General features: G+C 35.9%; 1 protein-coding gene across 1 annotated transcript in view; it reads left to right on the top strand.

Moving 5' to 3' along the window:
• LOC140154778 (uncharacterized) overlaps positions 1-24,928 on the top strand; it is a 134,803-nt gene that overhangs the window by 32,613 nt on the left and 77,262 nt on the right. Inside the window, 25 exon segments of the mRNA XM_072177345.1 lie at positions 542-622; positions 624-806; positions 2,618-2,783; positions 3,352-3,536; positions 4,436-4,574; positions 6,105-6,321; positions 7,665-7,721; positions 7,937-8,100; positions 8,386-8,513; positions 8,809-8,950; positions 9,067-9,303; positions 9,793-9,996; positions 10,241-10,390; positions 12,357-12,566; positions 14,813-15,013; positions 15,220-15,308; positions 15,413-15,473; positions 15,731-15,989; positions 16,161-16,407; positions 16,596-16,650; positions 16,962-17,208; positions 19,964-20,198; positions 21,570-21,621; positions 23,458-23,713; positions 24,142-24,385. Coding sequence (XP_072033446.1) covers positions 542-622; positions 624-806; positions 2,618-2,783; positions 3,352-3,536; positions 4,436-4,574; positions 6,105-6,321; positions 7,665-7,721; positions 7,937-8,100; positions 8,386-8,513; positions 8,809-8,950; positions 9,067-9,303; positions 9,793-9,996; positions 10,241-10,390; positions 12,357-12,566; positions 14,813-15,013; positions 15,220-15,308; positions 15,413-15,473; positions 15,731-15,989; positions 16,161-16,407; positions 16,596-16,650; positions 16,962-17,208; positions 19,964-20,198; positions 21,570-21,621; positions 23,458-23,713; positions 24,142-24,385 — 4,209 coding nt within the window.

Consider the following 24,928-nt stretch of genomic DNA (forward strand, 5'->3'; position numbering starts at 1 on the left):
GGGATTGCTATTTGTTTTCGGTTTCTTCTTCTGAATTGCCTTCGGAAAAGTCCAGTTCTCGTAACCACACCCGGATAACGGTGTGACTTGAAAATATTTGAAGTCAAAAAAAGCGAAAGATCTTAATATGATCTTTTCTTATTTTGCCAGCTTTGATACCAGGATAGCTTCTCATCACAGCCAGACCACCGTCCCTGTAAATAGTTTTTATCACAGTTTTTGGCTAATTCTCGCATTATCATGTATTTTAATATTTCCGACAAGTTACTGATGATATACTATACATTTCCTTAAGTAATACTTATTTTGATGCCTTGATTTTGAATTAGCTAAATTAAACAGGCAACTTTGGCGGCATATGAAAGCATAGTTACTTCTTTTGTGGACGGATTATGTAACAATGCGTATTACGTAATGTTATTCAATAGACTGGTAGTGGTCCAATATCCATGGCTATAATACCTTGATTTGAACTACAATTATAATTATTATATTGCTGATTTATTTCGTTTGTGATGATGACAAACTTTTAAACTTCTAGGTTTCCGCGGGGCAGGTTATCGGTCAGGTCTCCAGATCACCAATGTGCAGCGGTGCATACAATCACATTCACTTCTCAATAAAAGAAAACAAAGAAAAACCGATTACTTGAAGTTCTTGATAACATTCTGGGGGATGACGAATCCAACCCTGAGGAAGAAGCTGAGTCCGAGGGATATGTGGATCCTACAGACTTCTTAGAAAACAGACCCATACAAGCCCCTAAGTGGATTCAAGAATGTGATGACTACAGATTTGTTATTATGGTAAATATATGGAAAATCATAATAGACCTGTAATAGTTAAATAATTTTTGAATAAATGTGTAATAAATAGCCGCAATAAATACCAAATCAATGATCGTCAAAGTATTTATTTGTTTTAAAGGTCAAATGTTGTCGCATGAACTTGGAACAAGAGGCCAAAACTGTGGCTTGAGGTCGGGTGCTTTGTTCTGCTGGGTTCTTTTTAAGACATTCTTTGCTATAATTTGGTACACCTCAAGTTCGGTAGTGACGTACGTGCGTATTTCGCTATTCGCAGTATCGAATCGCGCGCGTAAATGTTAACGCTCTAAGTGTACATGCACGCGAACAGGGGGATTTGTCGGCACGCTTGCGGCGCAACCGCGAAAAAGCATTGACGTCACTACCGAACTTGAGATAAACCAAATTATCATGATTATAGACAACTACACGTGGTCGTAGACATCTACAATTTGGAACATATGCGTTAAATCAAATCAATTCTGACAAATATGAAGGGGCTTGCTAAGAATTTTATACATGATTAAAATTAATTTGAACTTTAAAATAAACAAATATGCATTGCATAATGTAAGGAGCTGTAAGGGTTTACTGATATCATACTGCAGTTACTGTCCGTTTTCCTATACACAATACACAGTGCTCTTACCATTGACGCGTAACCTCTACAAATAGCGTATGTTAGAAGTATGGGTAATTGCCCAGTTAACGTCGCTGTGTGAAAAATAACCGGCCGATATTAAAAGTACTCTTCTAAAATTCTAGAAAATATAGTTTTGTAACATGTCCTAAATTTTTAGCTAATTTAGATGTTTGGAAATATTCGCACTTTGGTGTTTTAGTGTATGTTATATGTAATAGTACATTGCCTAGTTAACGTCGCTGTGTGAAAAATAACCGGCCAATATTAAAAGTACTCTTCTGAAATTCTAGAAAATATAGTTTGGTAACATGTCCTAAATTTTTAGCTAATTTAGGTGTTTGGAAATATTCGCACTTTGATGTTTTAGGAAGGATATGTAAACGACAGATAACACCAACAAATATGAAGAAATTACTTCCAAACCGTGTTACGGCCCACAGCCATTATGTTTCTCATTTTCAAGAATGTGGTTAACAATATGCACAGTATTGTCTCATTTCGTCATTTCGTGAACAAAGGCCACACAGTAATTGTTATCTTGCGTTTGCTTTATAATCGTTCACCCAACTGAAACTGTAATACCAGCTCATTGCTCATTGCACAGGTAAAACAGACACATTTATGTGTGGATTTAACCAGAGAAGATCTGATGTAACATAGTTGAGCTGTTTTCAATTAGTGTTATCTTGGTTTAATAGCTTTTAATGGGGTTTAAGTCCTGCAAAGGTCGTGGTGAATTCTACTGTAGACATGACTGCATCATGTTTGATTCATTTATTTATGTTGCTTTGATTGGTCGTATGCACATACAACTCTAAATATTGATTTGAAACTCCAGGGTGGTCAATACTTTGTAAATATATTTGATACTAAATAATATCTTTCTCAAACAATTTTGCCGAAACGGTAACTATTTCTAAGAAGTACATGTAGGAACCATATCTGCTGTAACTTCTTTATCATAGTAAGATATATAAAATGTATACATTTTTGGAATATAATTAGTCTGGTAAGATTAGGCACATATACTATACTTGAGATGACATAAACATTCGGCAAGTTTGGAATAAATGGGAGGAAAGATTTTATTGGTCCCGAAATGGGCATTTAAAGTATAAACATAAAGTTTTAACTTTAAAGTTTAAACTATGTTTATTTTTATACTCAGGGAGAAACAATCAAAGCAGGATCAGTTCTTGGGGGAAGCACAGGAAAGCAAAAATCAACGTCACCAGAAAGAACTTCACCACCCGACACTTCTACCACGCCACTAATTGAACAAGGAAACAGGAAACCCGCACCTGATAATTCAATATCTCAAGCAGCGAAAAGCAGTACGTGTCGTTGTGATCACCGCACGTTGCCGAATAACATTATTATAAAACCACCTGCGCCCATAACTCAAGGGACATTTTAAAAACATTTTTAACATAGCTTATCGTTGTCTACTCTGATCTAGAGACGTCAATTAAAAGTTCATTTTCGAAGGTGCATGCTAACTAAACTAAACTTGGCTTTCGGCATTGTTCGTTTCACGACGAATCATTTAACCATGTAAAACTACGTAAACCTCAATTGACTCATATTATCCCGACTTGTAATTATTATATTTTTTTATGTAAATGTTCCCTGTACTTGAATGTAACTGAAAAATTGGAATTAAGGTGCCCCTTTCTGAACAAAAATGTTGGCAATATTGTTGCACAAATTCTATTTGATACTTTTTTCCTCTTTTGTGGTACATTCATAATGATATGCATAGAAATTAGACCTGCCAGGTACTTGCCAGCATTGTCACTATGGTTAAATTGAAATTCGTTGTTGGGGTAAGTGTAGTGTCATATCATGAAAGTTGGCTTTTGACTGTTTCTACCTTCTAATATTCTACCATCATATAAATAGTGCCTGAAGAAGAGAGAGAAGATGAGAACAAGAAGTTGGGTTTGCCGAATCTGCTACCAGGTTTGAATCCATTTAAAAATTTTACCATACGGAAGCTTAAAATCGGAGCAATACTTGCGTTCCTCGACCGCCTTGGACTGGATGAAACCAAGAATCAACTCATTGTCTTGATTAAAGCAATTAGAGTAAGTACGTGTTTTTTTCTTTTCATCACAATAATCACTGAACTTAACTATATTGCAACTTTGTTACACCTCCACCGTTGAAAAGAATTGCAGATTGCGGGCGAAATAAATAATAAAAATTGATATTTATATATATGACATGGCAGAAATACAAAATGGCCGCTTATGTGAAATTTCAAAGCTGTTCAAATGTTTTTTAAAAAGAACAATAATAGCTCTCATTATAAGAATTCAGCACAAGTATAGTTTGACGTGTCCCCGACATGCAGTTCTCGACTTACAGGCATTGTAAATTGCTCAATTTTATTCCAACTGGTCTCAAATTGTTTCTTTGGCATAATATTGAGAAAAGTTGTATTGTTTTGGATGTTTTGTTACATAGGTAATGTCACAAAATAGGTCAAGGTCAACTGGGTTCAATGCATTTTGATATTTCTTGCTGTGTTTCGAAGGTAACAAACCATCTGAGATATGATAAACTATTCTTTTTTTTTAATGTTCTCGCAAGTGGAGTAATTTGATACCAATTTTTGTTAAATTTATGCTCCCTGTGCTCCCCTGTGAATTTGGAGTCCAAATTTTGACATTTGATTTTTTCCTCAAAAGTCAGATTATACTTTTTCTGAATCCTTGGTATGGTTTTCATTAACTTTTGACCATGTTTGACATTTCACCGGCTGCATAAGCGGCCATTCTGTATTTATGCAATTTAGGCACTATTCCCACTGGGATTTTCGGTGACTTTTGATGTGTTATTTTTAAAGTATGTTTTTTCTGAAATGAATGGTGATTAAATGAATTCTGCAGCGATTAGTTGTGGGTGATTTCATACTTTGGCCTATTGCTTTAATCATAATGAGACCTCATGTTTGTTTTTTGTTGTTGTTTTTTTGTCATAGGATTTAGTGAGCAACAAAGCTTGCATATTGCCAGAATCCCTCACCGACGAACAGCTTACGACAGAGCTACAACAGCGTGGTCTAAGTGCTTCAGGTTCTAGAGAACAGCTACTGGCAAGATATAGGCAACCTGAAGACCGTAAATAATAATGATTATTATTAGTTATCTTTGCAACAGCAAAGTCATGAACATATACAATTTAGCTAGGCCTTATACCAGTTATATAACAGATGTAAAATGATGTTAGCTTTATAGAAAAGGTTGCAGCACATGGGACCGTTTCCTGTTTATGTTCATATTTTGTACCGTATAAATAAAATAAAAGCACGCGTACAGCTTTGATTTTTTTTTGTCTTTTCACTAATAGTTAGGGGCCCAGGGGTGCCAAATTCAGAGGTATATACACAGTCTGTTTGAGACTGGTTCTTGGTCAGTTTCGAGGTGCTGATTCCGAAACGTTATGTAAGGTCTTTAAAAAGTCATTTGGGTTAACACAGGGGTCAAAGCTGATCACTTGTGGTTAAAAATCATTCCAATCCCAAAGTTTAGCAAAAAATAGTATTGATTGACCCACTTCCGATATACCGTTGTAAATTAATAAGAGAAGTGGTCAAAGTTGATCAACACACAGGGGTCAAATTGGATCAATTGTGGTTAAAAAGCACACCAAAATATTCAAATTCTAACAGGGATTCAGTAAAAAAGGTATTGATTGACCCTCTTGCAATATACCGTTATAAATTTATAAAAGAAAAGGTCAAATGTCCAATTTTATGGGACGGGTCCAAAACTGAAATGTGCTGCGATTTCAACCAAAATGGTCTCACATTATTTGTCAATTAAAAATATTTAAGTTAATGGAATCTGCAACCCTAAATTGACAAAAAACATCTGTGGCTATCTGTCACCAGTGGAAAATTTAAAATGAGAACTCTTTCAAAACGATGAGAATTGGACAAAAGTATGAGAATTAAAAATTTTCTCATTTATATAAAATTTTCTCATCCAAATGAATGAGAAATATTAATTACCGTGTCAACAACCTGTCACAAATGGTTAATTTTCTCATTTAAAACAATATGACAGGTGGTTGACACGTTAATTGGTATGTCTCATTCATTTGAATGAGAAAGTTTTATATAAATGAGACAATTTTAAATTCTCATACTTTTGTCCAATTCTCATCGTTTTGAAAGAATTCTCATTGCAAATTTCTACTAGTGTGTCTAGACCTACAGCCATAATGTACGATTCAGCATAACTTAATTTTTTGGCATATTTATAATGTTCATACAAGTCCCAACTAACACCTAATTGAATTAAGCGAAATTCGTTGTGTTTAGGACAATGGGGCTAGTATAAAGTAAGGTCATAATTATGACTTTAGATTCCCATAGAACACCACCGTTCAGCGGCTACGATAATAAGCGTGTTGTATTTAATTTTACTTCATTAGTTTTACTTCATTAGTTTTAATGACCAGAAAACTTTCCTGACATGGTTATTGTTACTAATCAGGTATTATAATATTTGGTCAAGAATAACCAAATTAAAATTTTACCAAAATCGTATATTAAGGTTTTAATCATTTTAGATAAAGGCTATATAGGCACTGTTACCATGTTTCAGTTGACATTGAATCATTTCCCGTCCCGGTTTGCTTCACAGGTTGTCCGCTGATGCTAATATCTGTGCCAAATAACATTTACTGCCGATTCGATCCATCTTGCTTGGGGTTGGAATGTTGTATGAACATCAAACTATTTATGATTAGTCTATCATTTAAAGTTTATGCAAGAATAGACCCCTGTGAGTTAGAATTTGTGATGGGTTTGAATTCGTGGAATTATACAGTCAGCTTCAAGGAATATGTAGAATGGGGTAAGTATGCGATCAACTAGAACCAAATGCACTGACACGAACCTTCATACCACCCACACTACACACACCACCCACACAGGGAAGGATGCACCCTTTTCAGGGCCCTGATCCAGGCTATAATTTATGGTGTTTGACTATACGGATCCATATTACACCCAACACTACCCCATCCATATAACCTATTTGTATTTCCAAACAAGTGTTAATATGTGTTGAGATTAAGCAAAATCAGTCGGAACTCGGAAATATTACATTTTCAGTTTCTTATTGTAACAGGCATTTACAAAGCTGCATTTTGCAGAAAATCACATTGAAATGGAACAACCAGTTCCAAAGATAATAGCAATTCAAGAGTTTCCAAAACAAAAGGAAATATGTTATCATTTGTTCGGCTATATCTCAAAATCAATATTTCCGAGTTACGACTGATTTTGCTTGATCGCATCACATATGGTCCTGTAGTAAATCCGGTCATGGAACCACACCCCCACACTCTCAGAAAAAAAGGTGCTACGTAGAACCTTTTTTTGTCCTGTATGTAGAACCCTAAGCAATAATAAGGTTCTAAAAAGAACCTTAAAAGGTTCTATAAAGAACCTTCAAGGTTTAAATAGGCCTGGGGACATTCTAATTCATTCATTCAGGGACTCATTACAAAGTTCAGAAAAGTAAAACATAGTGTTAACCCTTTTTGTACTAAAAATCATTTCTTGGATAAAAAACTTTTTTCTGTTCTACGAAAGAACCCTTTGAGGGTTCTTTCTTTAGAATTCCCAATTGAAAGGGTTATTCAAGCAAAAAAGGTTCTACAAAGAACCCTTTTCTTGGCTAGCTTGAAGAACCTTTTTGGTTCTACAGAGGCAATTGAACTCTCAATGGGGTTCTTTAGTAGAACAGAAAAAAAAGGTTTTTTATCTAAGTAAATGATTTTTTAGTAATAGGGTTAACACTACGTTTTTTTACAAGGTTTATTAACTTGGTGATGAACCCTGAATGAATGAATTAGAATGTCCCCAGGCCTATTTAAATATTTAAGGTTCTTTATAGAACCTTTTAAGGTTCTTTTTAGAACCTTATTACTGCGTAGGGTTCTAAATACAGGACAAAAAAAGGTTCTAAGTAGCACCTTTTTTTCTGAGAGTGCATACACACACCACCGACCACTACTTATACAACAACCTTGCGTTCATGCAAACAATGCAAGGAGCAAAAAATAAACAGATCCCAACACATTATTATACAGCTACAGATTGACAAACCAAATCATTACACGACAATCTTTACTATGTTTAGCTACTCGTTTGTATTATTTTGTTCGTTTCATTTTTGGTTTTCAGAATTCCAAAGAGACATCAACGTACCATTTGATGTTCCACTTGTTGACGACGTCAGACTTATCTTAAGGTTAGCAATATCGCCACAAGTTATCACGAGTACACAAAGACAACATCACTTTGGGAGAGCTACAACATTAGTTAATAAACGTAAACATGTATGATGTATGCACCTTTCACGCGTTTGCACCTTTCAACAAACACAAACACATTATAGCATGTTCTCATCGTTCCTACTAATAAGTTCGATAACAATATTTGACCCAAATGTCTTTATTTTTGTAGAGTCGGAATTCAAAAGAACTTGACTTTACTACTTGTAAATATGGAGGCAGGATTTTGCTCCAAAACAGATGATGATGAATGCTTGGTTTTCGTAGATATTCTGAAAGATGTTGTTATATTGCTACCCATCTGCCACCCTGATGGCACTATTGAATGGCCTGATAGTATGTTGGTTTATTTCTATTTTTTATTATGAAATTAGTTTTTCAGTGTTTATTTTTATTAATGCGTACCAAAAGGCAACTGCTAATCTCAGAATATCACAATGTTTTGTGTTACAAATCGTAAGCCTAAAGGTGTTTCCTTGATAACCATAAAATTATGGTTATTCTACTCTTTTTACCTAATTACTGATTTTGGACTGTTTAATTTAGTGCATACATGGATGTCTTTTGTGAATCTAATACTAAAACAATTGCCATCCTATGCTCACATTACCTTTCTCACAGTCAATCTTACTGATTACTTCAGCCGAGAGGCACTTCTAGACAGATTAAAAGAGGAAGCGCATGATGTGTTGCAAGCAGGTATTGAGGAGGCGGTAAAAGCAGCATTACGAGAACTCGGATTGCCAGAGGTATTTCATTTAAACCGAAGAAGGTCAAATACACAGGAGATAATTATTAGAATTAATCTAGAGGGTAACGGTCCACTTGAATCGTACACGAGAACTTGTTTTGTACGATAACTTGTTAACTTGTTACTTACTTACTTACTTACTTACTTACTTACTTACTTACTTACTTACTTACTTACTTACTTACTTACTTACTTACTTACTTACTTACTTACTTACTTACTTACTTACTTACTTACTTGCCTTTACTTACTTACTTACCTACTTACTTAGTCACTTACGTACTTAATCACAGAGTTTACTTGATGGTAGTGAACCATGTCCTAGACCAGACAGTATGAGCGTCCAAATGTTAACAACAGTACTTGAGGACAAAGGATTATCTTTGGATGGTACAAGAGCTGAAAAGGAAGCAAGACTCATTTTGGCAGATACATGTAAGTTCAAGTTTCTAGGGATTTACTTCATATAATTAAATGTATACAAGCGCAAAGGTAGAATTTGGTAATGTAACTATATCTAATGTTAACAAACATGTCTTTTTACCGTACAGCTTGCTCCGTTCTCGGAACAGATGTGACTTTACCAAGCCTTCCACCTAATATTGCAAAGATAGCTTACGTTTCATTGAGTGATAACTGCCTTATGTTGGAGATATGTCTTACCATCAACTTGCCATATTTCATGCGTGCGTTTCGTGCCTTCATAGAGTTAGATCCATGTCAGTTTACATTCGCTGTTGGGTTTGAAATCCTGAGATATGAATACCTTCTCTTCGGTTATAAGTGGGGTAAGTGTATTGTGCTCACTCCAGAATGGAATGTCACTGCTAGGTAAAAGTACTTTCTCTGGAATAATTTGGTAACTTTTCGACAGCATTTGAGCAGTTTCGAATTTTGACCTCTGTGTGTACTATTAGACCCTCCATATCCCAAAATGCTCAATGCTGACAGAGGCCCAGTAAACATAATAAAAGTGGGGGTCTAAGAACCAGAGTCTATGGTTCATGACCTTGCTGTTGCAAAGATAACTAAAATAAAACTATGGAAACCAAATCCAACGTCAAAACCCGCTGACAGCCAGACTATGAAGGGTATTGGGTACAATGCTGTTATGATACATGACGTTAGTTATGGATGTGTAGAGAACGACAAAACTGTCCTCATCAGATTACATAAAACTACTCCTAAAGTTACAACTTGCAACACAGAAGGTTATGTTGTATGTTCATCTTATGTGTGTATACATTAACGTTTCATATTTTCCATATCTATTTCAGGTCAACCAGCTGAAGTAGATATTGGAGCCATAAATATCGGGTATACTATAGATAAGTTAGAAGATGAGAAAGTCTTCGTCGTAGATTTGTCTGCCAAAGTATGCATAAATGGACCGAGGGACTGTATTCTAGATGTATCTATTGTTGAAGATCATAAAATACCCATACCACTTTGTAATAATAACTTCTCATTAGCTTTACCAGGTAGGATGCACTTTATATTAATTAATATTTCAAGCGGTTGGATGACATTCGTAGATCAGTAAATTCTAAAAGCGGCTGATATTTAAAAAACTTTATCACTAGATGCAATTAATTACCCAGAAATGTGTTAAAACTGTTTTAGGAATTTGCAATATTATTTTCTTTAAAGAGTTACATTATTCCTCGTTGTGGTCATATTTAACTAGAAAATGTGAAACTTTAATCAAATCCGTTATTGTTTAAGGTGGATTTTCAGCTTCAGAGTTCATAAGCAAAGTAGGTATGAATGCGGCAAGACAAGCTGTAGAAGCCCTTCTTCAATTTATTGGACTTAGCGACAAAGTATCACTAGATGAAGTATGCGACCAACAAGCTATAATGGACAGCCAAGGAGGTAAAAGTAATTAATTTTAGAATGAAAAATACTCTCCCCAACCGTAAATAAAATACATGTATATGAAGATAATTTGTTTGTAACGAATTGCTGTTCTTTCTATGACCATTTGCGGGACATTGGTTCTTTATAATTGGCCAAAATCATCTTTTCCCAGTTCTCATACGAATACACAATAATAACACACTGTTTGATTAACTTAACAAAATCTGAATCTTGAAATATGAAATATGATTGATACAATTGTACCCATGAACAACAAATGCACATGCAAAATAATCACACTTATAAAATATAACTCTTAACCGGCAGTCTTCTCTGTTGATTACAAAGTTCTGTTGCACTCAATGTTCTGATGTTCTGATGACTGATATATGCAGTCCTCCGAAAATCTCTGATTAGCGAGGTCCACCGACTTTAATTTGTATATCCCTGCGTATAAATGATGTTGCTTTCAACAATGATCCACTTTATCGACAGATGGAGGAGTACTTTCATGTACTCAAAATCTTGATTTCGATGTTATAATAGCACATTATTGGCTATTTAAATTGACTGATTCACATATACAGGCTGAGTCAAAAAGAAGTAAACTCATGTTTGAGGGGCTGTAACTCAAGATCTGCAAAGAATCTGCTAAAAATAAAAAAATACCACTGGAAAGTGCAAATTCTACACGTCTAAATAAAAAAATGAATTGTTGCAATTGAATACATGAATCCAAAACCCACCCAAGTCCATGTGAAGTGATTTTGAGAAAAAAAACCTGTGTATCATTTAAATTCCTTCAGTTAGATTTACCTGGTCAATTATGGTAAGTTGTACGTGCAAATGGGTGGGTTGAACTGTATTAGGTATGACGATTAGCATTTCAGGGACTTCGTGGGGTTCATTTTAAATTCTGGACTTGGGTGGTTTTTTGAATCATATACTAAGACAATAATGTTGGAATGAGATTACCACTAGTAAGATAATACAAAATAAAGCACACATTTATGTATAATGTTGATAAGCATTCTGCTAATGTAATTTAAACCACACACTTTCCTTGATTAAACCCAAAGTCACTCTCCAGCAATGAATGTGTTACAAGTGGACTTTTATACATACTGGATTTCAATCAATGTGTTAAAAGACTCAAATCATGGACTTGGGTTGATTCTTTCATACATGCTATTTTGCACATACTCAATAGACACAGAGGATGAATTTGAGTTGTTCTTTCATACATAACACAGGCCTATGTATAGCAACACTTTCCCATGCTTAACTCAATTTGGCCAAAGTATGGACTTGGGTGGCTTTTGTATTCATATATTCAATTGCTCAAAGCAAACTCAAGTTATACTCATTTGAATTCAACCACCCATTCTACAATTCATTTCAATTTCGATGAATCAGCAAAGTTCTAACAGGATTTATTGTTGAAAAGACACCTTTTGCTTACGTGCGCACCCGTGCAGTAAATTGTGGTGTCATGTTGTCATTTAGCCCGTTTTATTATAATGTAGTGCAATGAGGTAAAATTCATAATGAAAAGTGCCATTTAACATGTAGGAATTACTGATCGAAACCACACCTGCCACAGAACTTTATATGCATTTGGATATCGCGCCTTACCAATCAATATAATAGGTAGGCCCCTACTTGGGAAGTGAAACCGTGTGTAGCTACAAAAATTGGTGGTTGAATTCAAATGAGTATAACTTGAGTTTGCTGTGAGCAATTGCAACAATTCTGTTTTTTATTTAGACGTGTGGAATTTGCTCTTTACAGTGGTATTTTCATTTTTAGCAGATTCCTTACAGATCTCGAGTTACAGCCCCTCAAACATGAGTTTACTTCTTTTTGACTCAGCCTGTACTTCTCTTTGAAGCACATAGACGACCAACATATAGAGAGCCTCCAATCTTTATAATATCTGTGTCTAAAATATGATTTCCTTTCTTTATATACATCTTGACAGATTGTTCCTCAATGTTACCGTCTCTGGCAAGTACTCTCACCTGTGCATTAAATGACCATTGCCTCGGCGTACGATGTTGTATGGAAGTAGATCTAAATATCGTGACCATTTCGGCCAATGCTTGGTTTATACTTGACCCATGTGAATTTATAATATCGGTTGGATTTGGCAAATGGTCAGTTAGCATTACTTTGTTTGAGTATCATTGGGGTAAGTGTGCAAACTTTCCTTTTTTAATATGATTTTCATTTGTCGGTGGTTGAACAATAAAAACTTCAGATTACCGTAAACTTGTTAACAATAAAATGCACAAATAAAGTGTTTTGCATTTTTTGTATTCATAAAACGTAACCTTTAAAAACATTTTGTAGACCAAACATAATTGAGAAAATCTTGAAAACCGGTGGCTATTTGTAACGATAATAGGCGAAATCCTAATGCTCGTATTAAACTGTGCACTACGTTTGGCACAGCTAAAAATGTCAACACTTTTATGAAGAAATGCAATGGGGGGGCGTGCTTTATTCAGATCTGGCTGTGCTCCAATTGCCATTGAAATAGGTCGTCACAACAGAACCTCTGTGAAAAAAAGTTTATTAATGATATGCTACAATTTACCTTAACCTTTTTAAATCTCTCTGTTATTGCTCAATTTTATTTTGTAATGACCGATGTCAACCACTGTCATAGAGTTGCCAAATTTGCCAATCACTTTTATATACCTAATACTCTATTATTTTATTTTTATACTGTATTCTTTTAATTGATATGTGTATGCTTTATCTTGATTTTAATACTGTATGTCACTCATAACCCGCATCTCCTACCCGGTCGATACACGCGTTAAGCGATTCGCGAAAAAGGCAATCTAAGGGTTATGTACGAGGGTCATTCAAAAATTCTACCTCCATCGACACATCTTTGTTATCTTACGTGCCACCTAATTGAAATTTCCCACAATGTGATTTTTGGTTTTTAAGCTGTGTTGGTTAAAGTAGTTACAGTTTTGGTACGTCGGAAACAGTGTGCAAAGAAAGGTTAATTTTGATTAGAAAAATTGCCCACATCTATGTTGAAATCATTACAGACTTATTTCTGAAAATGATAACATTGCTTTATTTCTGCTCAAATAATTTAATCAATATATAATGCTTGCAGATAATACAGTTTGTTACGAGTCGTACTGAATCAAGGCCAAAGTCACCTTTTACCCAAGTTCACACGAATGCACAACACAAATGCACTGTTTGAATCAGCTAAAAATCGGGCTTTTTTATGATTTTTTTTGATAATTCAGCATTTTTAACCATTTTTTAAGTGCAAATTTCTCGAAGTTGGTCGAAATTCAAAAAAAAAATTAATAAAACGGCTCCTAAACATTTTATCTAGTTTTTAAAAATTAATAAAAGAATTTATTTTTTGCGTTGCACGAAAAAAAAGTGGGCCAAAAAACCGTTTTTTTTTGGATTTTGGGCCAAAATGCTCATTTTGACCTCACAGATTTGACCTCACAGATGAACTTATCAAGTCTTTGCCATTCTAAATATGTATACTTTTATATACTTTTGACCAACAATTTAGCAGTTATGAGGCCCGAAAGTTTCCATAATTCCAGGGTTCAGACCAACCTTAAGCTTGCAAACAAAGTTAAATTAAATTAAATCACTCAGGGCACATCACAAGTTTTACTGGGTATCGTGTATTTTGCACAACAAAACCGATACATTGTCAGAATAGTCTTTATATTGACCATTTTCCATGGGTTGTTGACTTCGATCGGGTGAGCACTTGTTGGTTCAAGTCGTATTAATTGGTTAATAAGTTAAAGTCAAATAAGTCGTATGCACGATATTTGTATTTTGTTAGTATATACAAGGTTATTAAACAAACAGTTCATCTTATTTACACGTCAAGATGCACCCGCTGCTTAAAATAAGTACGTAATTACGAATTACCCTTAAAAGTAGTCGAAATCTGGCAAATATTTAATATAACATGTGTGTGTCTGTTGAACCCTCCGATGTTTTCGTCTCATATGAAACATGTTTTATTTTGTTTTGAAGTCCCAAAGCTTGTCGTGGAGCTCAAATACGAACAAAATATTTTTTTGTGAGTGAGCAGTTGAACAACCGTATCTTAAAAACTTTTTATTGAGATTATCCAAAGCTACAATATGATGCTTACTATACTTTCGGCTTCAAATTTTAATCGTTTCCGACGTACCAACTCTGTATTCGCTTTAACCAACATATCTAAACAACCAAATTTCACATTTTCATGAAATAACTTTTATTCTTCAGCCTTCATTTAAGAGTATATAACCATGGGTGATTTCAATATCCTGGCCCGTATGATAGCAGAGTTGTGATGATGGAGGTATACATTGTATACTATACAATAGTAATCTTGTTTTCAACACTAACGACTATCTACTTTATATTGAATACTACATACAGGTGATCCGCAGACAATTAATATTGGTTCAGCACTTAAAGCTACAGTCATCATAGATAAGCTAATTGACAAAAAAGTTTTCATCGTTGACTTTGCATTTTCTGTATGTCTGCCTGATGATGATACGTGTCTACTGCCCTCTATAGCTATCTTGACAGGAGCAAGGATCCCAATACCATTGTGCAATTCTAACTTCTCTCTAGGTATGCCTTTATCATGTTTATGTTCGCAAATTTACCACTTACACGATAAATAATATTACTGATAAGATAAAGAATACCTATCTGGCATCATGCATTTATTAGCTGCGACAATCAGTGTAACATTAATAAATAGAAAATAACCAAAAAATCTGGAATCTTATACAATGACTTAAAGCTGTGAAAACGTGATATTCGTTCATATACAGGTGGCACACTATCAGATCTAGCCGATGAGCTTGGTGAAAACGCAGGCCCTGCAGCTATAGATGCAGCCCTTACGATACTTGGACTTTCGGTAAGAGTTTAGCTTAAGACTGAAACACCTAATGATTAACAATAACCCAAATTGTGTCTTGCTTCATTTAAAAATGTTTTTTTATTAATTTATATTCGCCTCAGGAGTATATTGGAATCGGTGAATGTGAGAGACCCCAAATTGTACAGGATGGATGGAGCAAAGGTATGTTCAAAATTCCCAACTGTCCAAGCTGCATGTGTCTGCATGATACAGTTGATCATTCGCATTATAGTCATAATTTTACCTACAAACACAACAAATTTGGCTGATTCCATTTAGGTGCAAGTTGTGACATGTGTAAACATTACAAATATGCCAAAAAATCAGGTTTGAAAAAAATTAACCAAATTCACATTATAAGATCGTACATTATGACTTTAATTCGTATCGGATTTGGTTTGGTAATTTGCATTTGTTAGATTGCCCTTGGCCTGCAAGTCTACCGAAACTACCACCGATTCTTGTTTGCACATACCACGAAAAATGTCTCGGTGTTGAGTGCTGTGTGGAGCTAGACATCAAGGTGGCTACATTAAGCACTGGATTCAGGTTCATCCTAGATCCGTGTCAGTTCGAAATCTATATAGGTTTAGGCACGTGGACCAAAACTATAACAATGTTCACTTATGGCTGGGGAAGTCCAGAGACGTTTCATATTGGTAAAGCTGTGACAATTGAGTAAGTATTTATATTAAGATCTCGGCTATATATTATACACATCATAACGTTGGTTTTAAGTCATTGCCTTAGAAAAATTGCCTTAGAAAGTATCTCCACTTTTCTTATGTATTCATTATCATGGATGTAACGGTGTCAAATATTTTAATTCTCGACTGTTTTCTTAAATAGATATACCATTGATAAACTAGATGACATTCAGTCTTTTTCATTGGATATTGACTTTGAATTCTGTGTTGACGATGAATGCGCCTCTATGGAAATCCTGGATGGCACTATTGTTCCCATTCCCTTTTGCAATCCCAATGCTACAATCACACTTCCAGGAAATGGTAGTATAGCCAGCTTTGCCGGTTTCCTGAAAGAACAAATAACTGATGAAGCTATTCAGGCAGTTCTTAGAAAACTTGGACTTGAGGTAAAGTTTATTCATCATGAGACAGCCAACACATTTGTAATATTTTACATACAATTTTCATTCAATTGCGAGAGATCTTATATTTTAAGACTTGAATTTAATCATTACAAAAACGTGTTTGAAGTTAATTCAAACTGACAAAATCAGTCCATTTACATCGCATTCGTTTTGTTTTGTTTCTTAATAAGGAGTTTGTGTTTAATTCTGAATGTGAGTTTAGTCCTCTGATACCAGTGGAAAATGGTAAGTTGCTAACAGAAATCAAACATCGCTATTGAAACGTACTAATAAGTCAGAACGAGTACAAAATAAAAAAAATACGTGTTTGTAATAAGTTAAAATATGAATGAAATAATCCACAAGATTGTAAGTTTGTGTTTTTGTCTGTTTGTTTTATTGTTTTTGAAACCTTCTTGACATATTATGGACATGGCGGCAGATGCATTACTTGACCGTTTTGTCATGTAATGTTATTCCCTCTGAATGTGATCTTGAGATGCTACGATGAAGCATTTTTTATTCAATTAACAAGTTCAGTGTTCTGCATATTACAGATTGTCCACTGATTCAGGTACCAAGCTTGTCGGACATTCTTGTGTGCACCGTAGCTGATAAATGTTTAGGCATTAGTTGCTGCTTAACCCTGGATATTATAGTGACAAAGATTCACTTAAGTGCTGCTATTATCTTCGACCCATGTGAATTTGTTCTATCATTGCGCTTTGGAAAGTGGGTCAGTAACATCACATTGATTGCGTTTGACTGGGAGAGGAACGCCAACATAACTTCGGAAATGACGCTGTCAAATTAAGGTGGGAAATATATTCTAATGCCAACATTGTTTTCTTACTGCCATAATGCGATGGCACTATAATGTGAATGGATTGTATATATTCACCTCAAACATACCTAAATTTTAGCGTCAGCTTGAAGCTGCAAATTCCCTTACTATAATATACTGCGCCATAAAAGTATAATTACACTTGGAAGAAAAATCCCAATTTTAAAACTAAACCATATTTGGGTAAATTTATTTGTTTAATAGAATCCAATGTGACTTCAAGAAGCAAAGTTACAAGCATTTGATTAGACGTAGGTCCAGTTTTAAAGTGACAAACTGGCCTATTCAAAACTCAACGGACTAGACATCTGCTTTGAGAGTGGCGAATGGCTAATATATGCGTGCCTTTAATTTAAAACAAAAGGACCAAAAGAAAACTGAAACAAAAGAACTGACAAATGAAATGAGAGTTATAAAAAGTACAGAGAAGTAAAAACCGCAATAAAAACTGCTTAAATAAAGCTTCATTGACGAAACTCTGTTCTCATAAATTGTTGCGCTTGTTGGAATTATTGCAATCTTTTTGCGCCTTGTATGGGTGTACACCAGTAAATAGCCCCATTGACTTTCTGTACAAACATGCTCCGGGAAAACGTCTATTTCTTGACTCCAGAGCAACTCAGTTCTTCAAAACTTACACTTTCTGCAAGTCGAAGGTCAGATGAAGACATCCATTTTAGAAGTTATATACGGAGTCCAGCATTTTTTCCAGAAAAATGCCGACTAGATCACCCTATAGTCAGGGCCGGATTTACCATAGGGCCAGATGGGGCCCCCAAAATTGCCCTGTGCAGTGTTCATCTTCCATTTTAGCCAAAATTGCTATATTTTGGGCCAAAATAGGGTACTCGCCTCAAAATGCAGCTAAAATAGTCTAAATTTGACATTTTTCGCCCGCAAATGTCCTAGTAAAATCTAGAAACTTGGCCACTTGAGGGCACATGCCTTCTTCACGGTGTGTTGGGGCCTCCAAAATTTGACCTGGCCCAGGGCCCCCAAAATGATAAATCCGGCCCTGCCTATAGCCTATACAGCTTACGCCACCTCACAAATAGCTTGGTGTTTCTAAAATGTAACACTATTTGAAAGTTGAGCCAAATCGTCATAAAAAGTCGGATCCTGCTCATTTTACACAGACAATCTATTTCCCATGCCTAAATGTATTGAATTAAGTCGTGTTGCACGTTTCCTCGTTTGAAACACTGATTTTTTCCTCCCAGGGTGTAGGAGACTTGTATTTACTGGTGTGCACTCGTATAGGCCAGTTTGTCACTTTTAAAACTGGACCTTCGTCTGTTCAATTGCTTATAACTTTACTTCTTCAGGTCACATTGGATTCAATGTGGTGTCATGATGTGCAGGATGAGATCTAAGCAGCCAGTTGCGTTATGCAGGATGAGCATCTATTGACAAAACAAATTAACCTCAATTTTATTCAGTTTTGAAATTGTGATTATTTTTCCAAGTGTAAGGATACTTTTTTGGCCGCAGTATACTTATGCCAAACTCAGGTCATCATTAGGTAGCATCAGAGGACCCCGAAGTAGTCCATTGATCAACATGATGACACTGTTTGTCAGGGCTGAATTGGTATCAACCAAAAACAACATAGCACACCCTCTGATATAGGAAAAATTCAGAACGGGCGACCTTCAGTCCATTGGACAAAGAAGAACCCCACCACAATCCCACAAATCTAGCCTTTGTATATATTTCATAGAGTGTAAAATGGCACAGCTATTGGTATATAACATATTTGAAAGTAACAAGTTTGGCTGGGATGGGTTGCTTAGCATTCGGATAGAGATTAGTAAAGATACAGTAGAACAATAAAACAACCCCAACAGTAGAAACAAAAAATCTTAATAATTGGCTCTATAGGCTAAGAGGTCCATACCGGAATATCAATTGTAAATATTTTGTGATCAACCCAGTCTCTCTTTTAAGGTGCTAATATTGAGCACTATAGTGAAGTGATAGAGCCTCTGTTGCAGTGGCGGGGCCAGGATTTTTTTCGGGGGGGGGGGCATTAGGGGGCAAAGTGAATTTCGGAGGGGGTGGCAAAATCAACAAATTTAGCCCAAAAATGCCGTAAAAAGTGAACATTTTCATAATTTTTGGTATTTACTGGGGGGCAACAGGGGGCAAGAGTTCTGACTGAGGGGGAATTCCCCATGCCCCCCCCCGTGGCGCCGCCACTGCTCTGTTGTATTAAGTTTCGTTCCGTTAAAGACAGTCCGTCTCCAATTTCATACTTTTATGAAGCGAGGAAGCGACAGCAACGAATGTGAGGACACCCATAGAAAAGACTTTCTTGTATACGGAATAAACTGAATAATAACATATATGGCACTATTAATGCACTAAAGTGAACAATACTATTAGCATGTCACTTGCAGTGCTTTAATAATATGAGCACGTTAGTGGATAGACTGGGTTATACGGGATGTAGTAGGCATATTCCTATTATATTATTTTCAAAAAAGCTTCTATTTTGGGGATGTTGTAACATTATTGCCAATGTGTGTGAACTCTGTACGGACCTTCTTAACAGGCCATTTCTTGAAAAGAGACAAACGCTTAACATGTCCCAGACAGTTTATGTTTATTATAGATAAATAAATAAATTATTAAAAAATATTATTATAACGCCCATCCCTTAATTTAATTCCTTATGCTTATTAGAGAAAAAACTGACACGATTTTATTTCACAGGTATACAATTAATAAATTGTTACACGACTTTGAGATAGATTTATCAGTGGAACTCTGTATTGATGAAGTATGTAAAGTCCTAACGGTATTGGATAAGACAATCATACCCATTCCTGTATGCAATGGCAACTTTACTCTACCAGGAGGCGACACTATCAATGAATTTTTGGAGGATGTAGGGCAAAACGCTGAAGAATCTGATATCCGTCTGGTTTTAGAATACTTTGGACTCTCAGTAAGTATTGCAAAGTAAAGGTCTATTCAGCGATTTGCTTATTCAAAAAAATCGTTAAATGCATCCAAATTCAGTTTTTTTGCACCTTTCTTAGTGGCATAGATGTGTTAACATAGCCTGTTAGTGGTTAACCCGAAAGCCGTGTATTAAAAACAAAATCAGAAATGAAGCTGTAACATCTCTAAGTATAGGTATTATGATTGGAGACCAAAAGAATGTTTTCATATATTTCCCAATTTTGAAGAGCACCATCGTTCAAGACCTACATATTTTGACCTGAAACATACAGGGACCCTTTGTTTCCATAGCGGGTTTCGCCATCGGGCCAAAGTGTTTTTAAAATGCGTAAAAACAACTTGGTTTTAATACTAATTATTGCATGTTCTAGGGAAGTCTGATTATCTTTATAAAATAGCCGAGTGGGCGGGTTTTCGCTAAAATGTTTTTTGTGTAAAAACTGAAGCATTCTATGTATAAAGGAATATATGAATATTAACTGCACAACATGTAGAACGATTCGTGATACCCAATTGTGGTACAGTTGGTGTTATTTAGGAGGGGGAACATTTTATTTCAATTTTATAAACGTCAAAATATTTTTGGAATTTACTGAAAATGAACGCTCAAAAAATGATGAAAAATCTATGTAATTTTTACATAGAATCCCGATAAAGATTACTGTATCGTTTTTATGGTAATTTAATCTTCCATTTTCTAAAAACATCTTGGGGGTTCTATGTGAAAATCTTGAATAAACTGGGGGTGGACCCAACGTCTATACTCCGGGGGCTATAGGCCTACAAGAAAATGGCAGACTCGATCCCTATACATTGCACGGACCGATATACCATGCACGATGCAGTCAAAATCGATATTATGTATTGGGCGTATTGTTGTATTTCTATTCTATACCCGAGTTGGAGTTGCCTATAACCTATATGTTTAAAATTCAATCTGGCTACCAACAACTCATGTGGTCCAATGTATTAGCGCGCTGGACTTTGAGATTCTGTTTGTAGCTGCGGCGTGGGTTCGAGGCCCACCACTGAAATTACTTTTTTTTTAAATTTTATATTTAGGAAATGGGACAGGGCGATTTTATGTATGTCGAATGCCGCTGTGGTTACGTAGAATGTTTTCCTAGTTGGTGGCGCACTGCAAAGACATTATAATGCTCTTTTTTACTATTTTGTTGATTCATCCTTCAAAAATGTATTTTAATAACATTTTTATAGACTTATCCTCTAATATAAGCTGAAGTACTGAAAATCCCTTTACAGTTGATTTAAGTTTCTAGTGTTGGTATTATATTCCTCCACAGATATATTACATTTTATATTAAAGGATGTTATAACTGGTTACATTTTACAGAATTTCATTTCCACTGACCAGTGCACCCTTCCATCTCGAGCAACACAACAAAGTAAGTACGGCTCTCAAATAAGTTTGGAGCCATTCAAACATACACATGGTAGCTGATCAAACACTACATCAAAAGGAGTATCACACTCACCGCGATACTGAACAAAAGAAATACAGGCGGGACCATAGACATACCACCCTAGACCAATGACTTTGGTTCGCGTAGTGAAGCCGACACTGCTTAGCAACGACTTTGACAAAGACGCATACCCGGACGCAAGCAAGCAGATTTGTTCGCGTCTATGGAACATGTTGCATTTGACGCGAGCGATAATGGCACAACAATCACGCAAACGAGCGCGTCTTTCTCTCCAGACATGAACGCTTATTTCTCCGCGTCCGGCCACCCGACCAAAATCACCTTGGATACGTGGCTTCACCTACTGCCACGGTCAGGGATGGGTAGTCACCCCGACTCATAGGTCTAGGGTGGTATGTCTATGGGAGGGACAATTAGTGTTGCTATACCTCATAAATATTAATTAGGTAATCCAGACATCTTATTGGTTAATAACGCCAGCGTCCGAGTACGGTATTTTGACTACTTCCTCACGCCTGTGCAATTACGCGCACGCGGGGAAGTAGTAAAAACTTCCGCACCCTACTACCACACTGTGTCTCGACCCCGCGCGTCACCGTTCCCTCAGACGTAGCATTATGCTACACAACGGCGATTCTGCAGATGCGTTAATCGTGAAAATGGCGTCTGCTGCAATTATTTTGCCGAGATTACCGATGGATAATAACACGCGAATTTGACGTTTTATGAAACAAAATGTTATTTATGGAGTGTAAAAAGAAAATTCGAATAATATAGGTTAAAATGTAGATTGATTGAACAAAAATCCCCCAATAAAATCAAGTAAGCAAAATATTAAGCTTAGGCCTATATACCATGCCGGCCGGCACGTTGACTGTTGTGTGTGTTTTGACTTTTGTTTACGATTTTACCGTGATAGTGAAAATATTTATGAGGTATAGTAAAACAAATACAACATGTTTTATTTCGGGAAAGTAGTCAAAACTACTGGTCCCTCGGTGTTGGATGATTTGACTACTTCCCTCCGCTGACGCGTCGGGAAGTTATCAAATCATCCAACACCTCGGGACCAGTAGTTTTGACTACTTCCCCTCAAAACATGTTGTATTTGTATACTGTAGTATACACTTATAATTCGATTTAAATAAATTGATTTTAAGAAATTTGCAAACTGAAAAGAATACGATATTTTGGTTTAATTTCTGTAATCATGGGATAGAAAAATCTAACATTGCTGTCAATACCAATGTTGGTCCAGCATTGCATTGCTGACTGGGCCCCCACCCTCTACATTGTATGACCTACCTACCACCCTTCATTAGATGAGGGTTTAGTCCTGTTGTCATCAGAATATGCCCAAAAGGCCCAGCAGCCACATGCAGACATGTAAGTATGTTTGACCTTTTTTTGTTAAATGGGATAAATGTAAGGGTTTTGTCTAATTTGAATAAAACTTGGTTCATGTACTAATAACGCAAGTGGTGATGAAGGCATTTCATGGTCACTTAGTGCGTTTGTTATTGAAGACATCTATTTAGAACTTCAAAGCACGATCTTGTCACGGCGGCGCGATATAACGGCGGTGTACACGGGTGCCGATAGTCAGTCGCGCTATGGCGCACACGATACGCACTATTTATGTTTATTAGTATATATATGTGTCATCGTATGACAAAAAATTTTCAATTATACTGATTTAGAAATATTGGTGCTTGCCAACTGGTATGAACGATTGATTTTTAAAATTTGAAAGTGCACAATATTTTTAACAGTATTGCCATGATGTATACTTTTCAGGCTGTACGGACGTAAGCTTACCACCCATTCCTGGAAGTGAAACATGTGTATTACATCCTTGGTGTTTGGGTGTAGAGTGTTGTCTTAACATGGATTTCCGAATCGCTCACATCACAAGTCAAGTCTGGTGGTTGGTAGACCCGTGTAAATATAGTTTGTCTATCGGAATAGGGACATGGTTCCGTAATATATCACTTTTTTCTCACACTTGGGGTACGGAAGAAATCAGTTCTATTGGAAATGCTATCACCGTAAGGTTTGTAACTCTTTACACTGTATTATTCATTAAACGCATTTTTACATTAAAAAAAAGAGTTCAATATACCTCTTGGACACACTTTTAGTTGAGCAGAACTGTCTACAGTAATGATTACATAAGAAGGAGACTTCCCATTATATTCAACAGGATATCTTGTCTGTTGCTAATAAAACTAAAAAGCAAGATTCCTTTAGCGCGGAACATAAGGCCTACCCCCTCACCTCCCAAGTCACAGGTGCACGATAATTACCGAGCCAGATAGTAAAATTGTTTCAATATTGGAAGGTCATAGTGGTTGACCTAAAATTTTAGGGTGGTTTTTCAAGAAGGACAAATGCGAAAGAAACATCCGAGACTTATCTCTTACAAATTACAAGCTTTAGGAATTCTATATAAATTATAATAAAATCCATACTTAATTACAGCTACAATATAGACAAATTAGATGCAGAAAAAGTGTATCAAGTTGACTTATCTTTTCAAACTAACTTTGGGGGTGTCATTATGGATTATCCCCTACTGAGTGAGACACAGTTTCCTATACCATTCTGTATGAAGAACTTCACAAGGTTACCAGGTGATGGTACAATACAAGGTTTTCTGGATGTACTTGGTGAGAATGTTGGACGGACGGCGATAAATCTAGTCTTGGCCTATCTTGGTTTGGAGGTAATTGTTTTTAAAGTTTAAACAATAATGATTAAGGGGACAACACTAGTAAAACATTTTTTTAAGTCAAGAAGTTTAAACTGACTTTCAACACAACAAATTCAAATAACCTTGACTTTCGATGTACGACACACATCAGAAAAAGTCATATGATGTTGTGATGGACTTGATTTGTTGACAATTGGTGACTTTTGGTCGACTGAGGACGTTGTATAAGGTTGGCAATTCTAGTCTGTGGCGACTTTTTCGTGAAGTTTGGATGACCTCCCTCATTAAACGGGGGTACTCCCAGGCCAAGATAATACGAAAAGCCCGCGCTGGACGAGCTCTTCTTTCTATGAAGTTTCATATTTTGAGTGACATCTAAAACTATGACTAGAACTGCCAAACTTACAAACATACACATGTCGCCAATGGTCAACAAAAGGGCAAGTTCATCACAACATCATAGGACTTCTGATAAAGATGTATGTCACACATTCAAAATTCAAGTTTGTTGAATTTGTTGCGTTGAAAGTCAGTTTAAACTTTTAGAAATTGTTT

This window comes from Amphiura filiformis, chromosome 6 (genome assembly GCF_039555335.1).
Source record: "Amphiura filiformis chromosome 6, Afil_fr2py, whole genome shotgun sequence".
NCBI lineage: Eukaryota > Metazoa > Echinodermata > Ophiuroidea > Amphilepidida > Amphiuridae > Amphiura > Amphiura filiformis.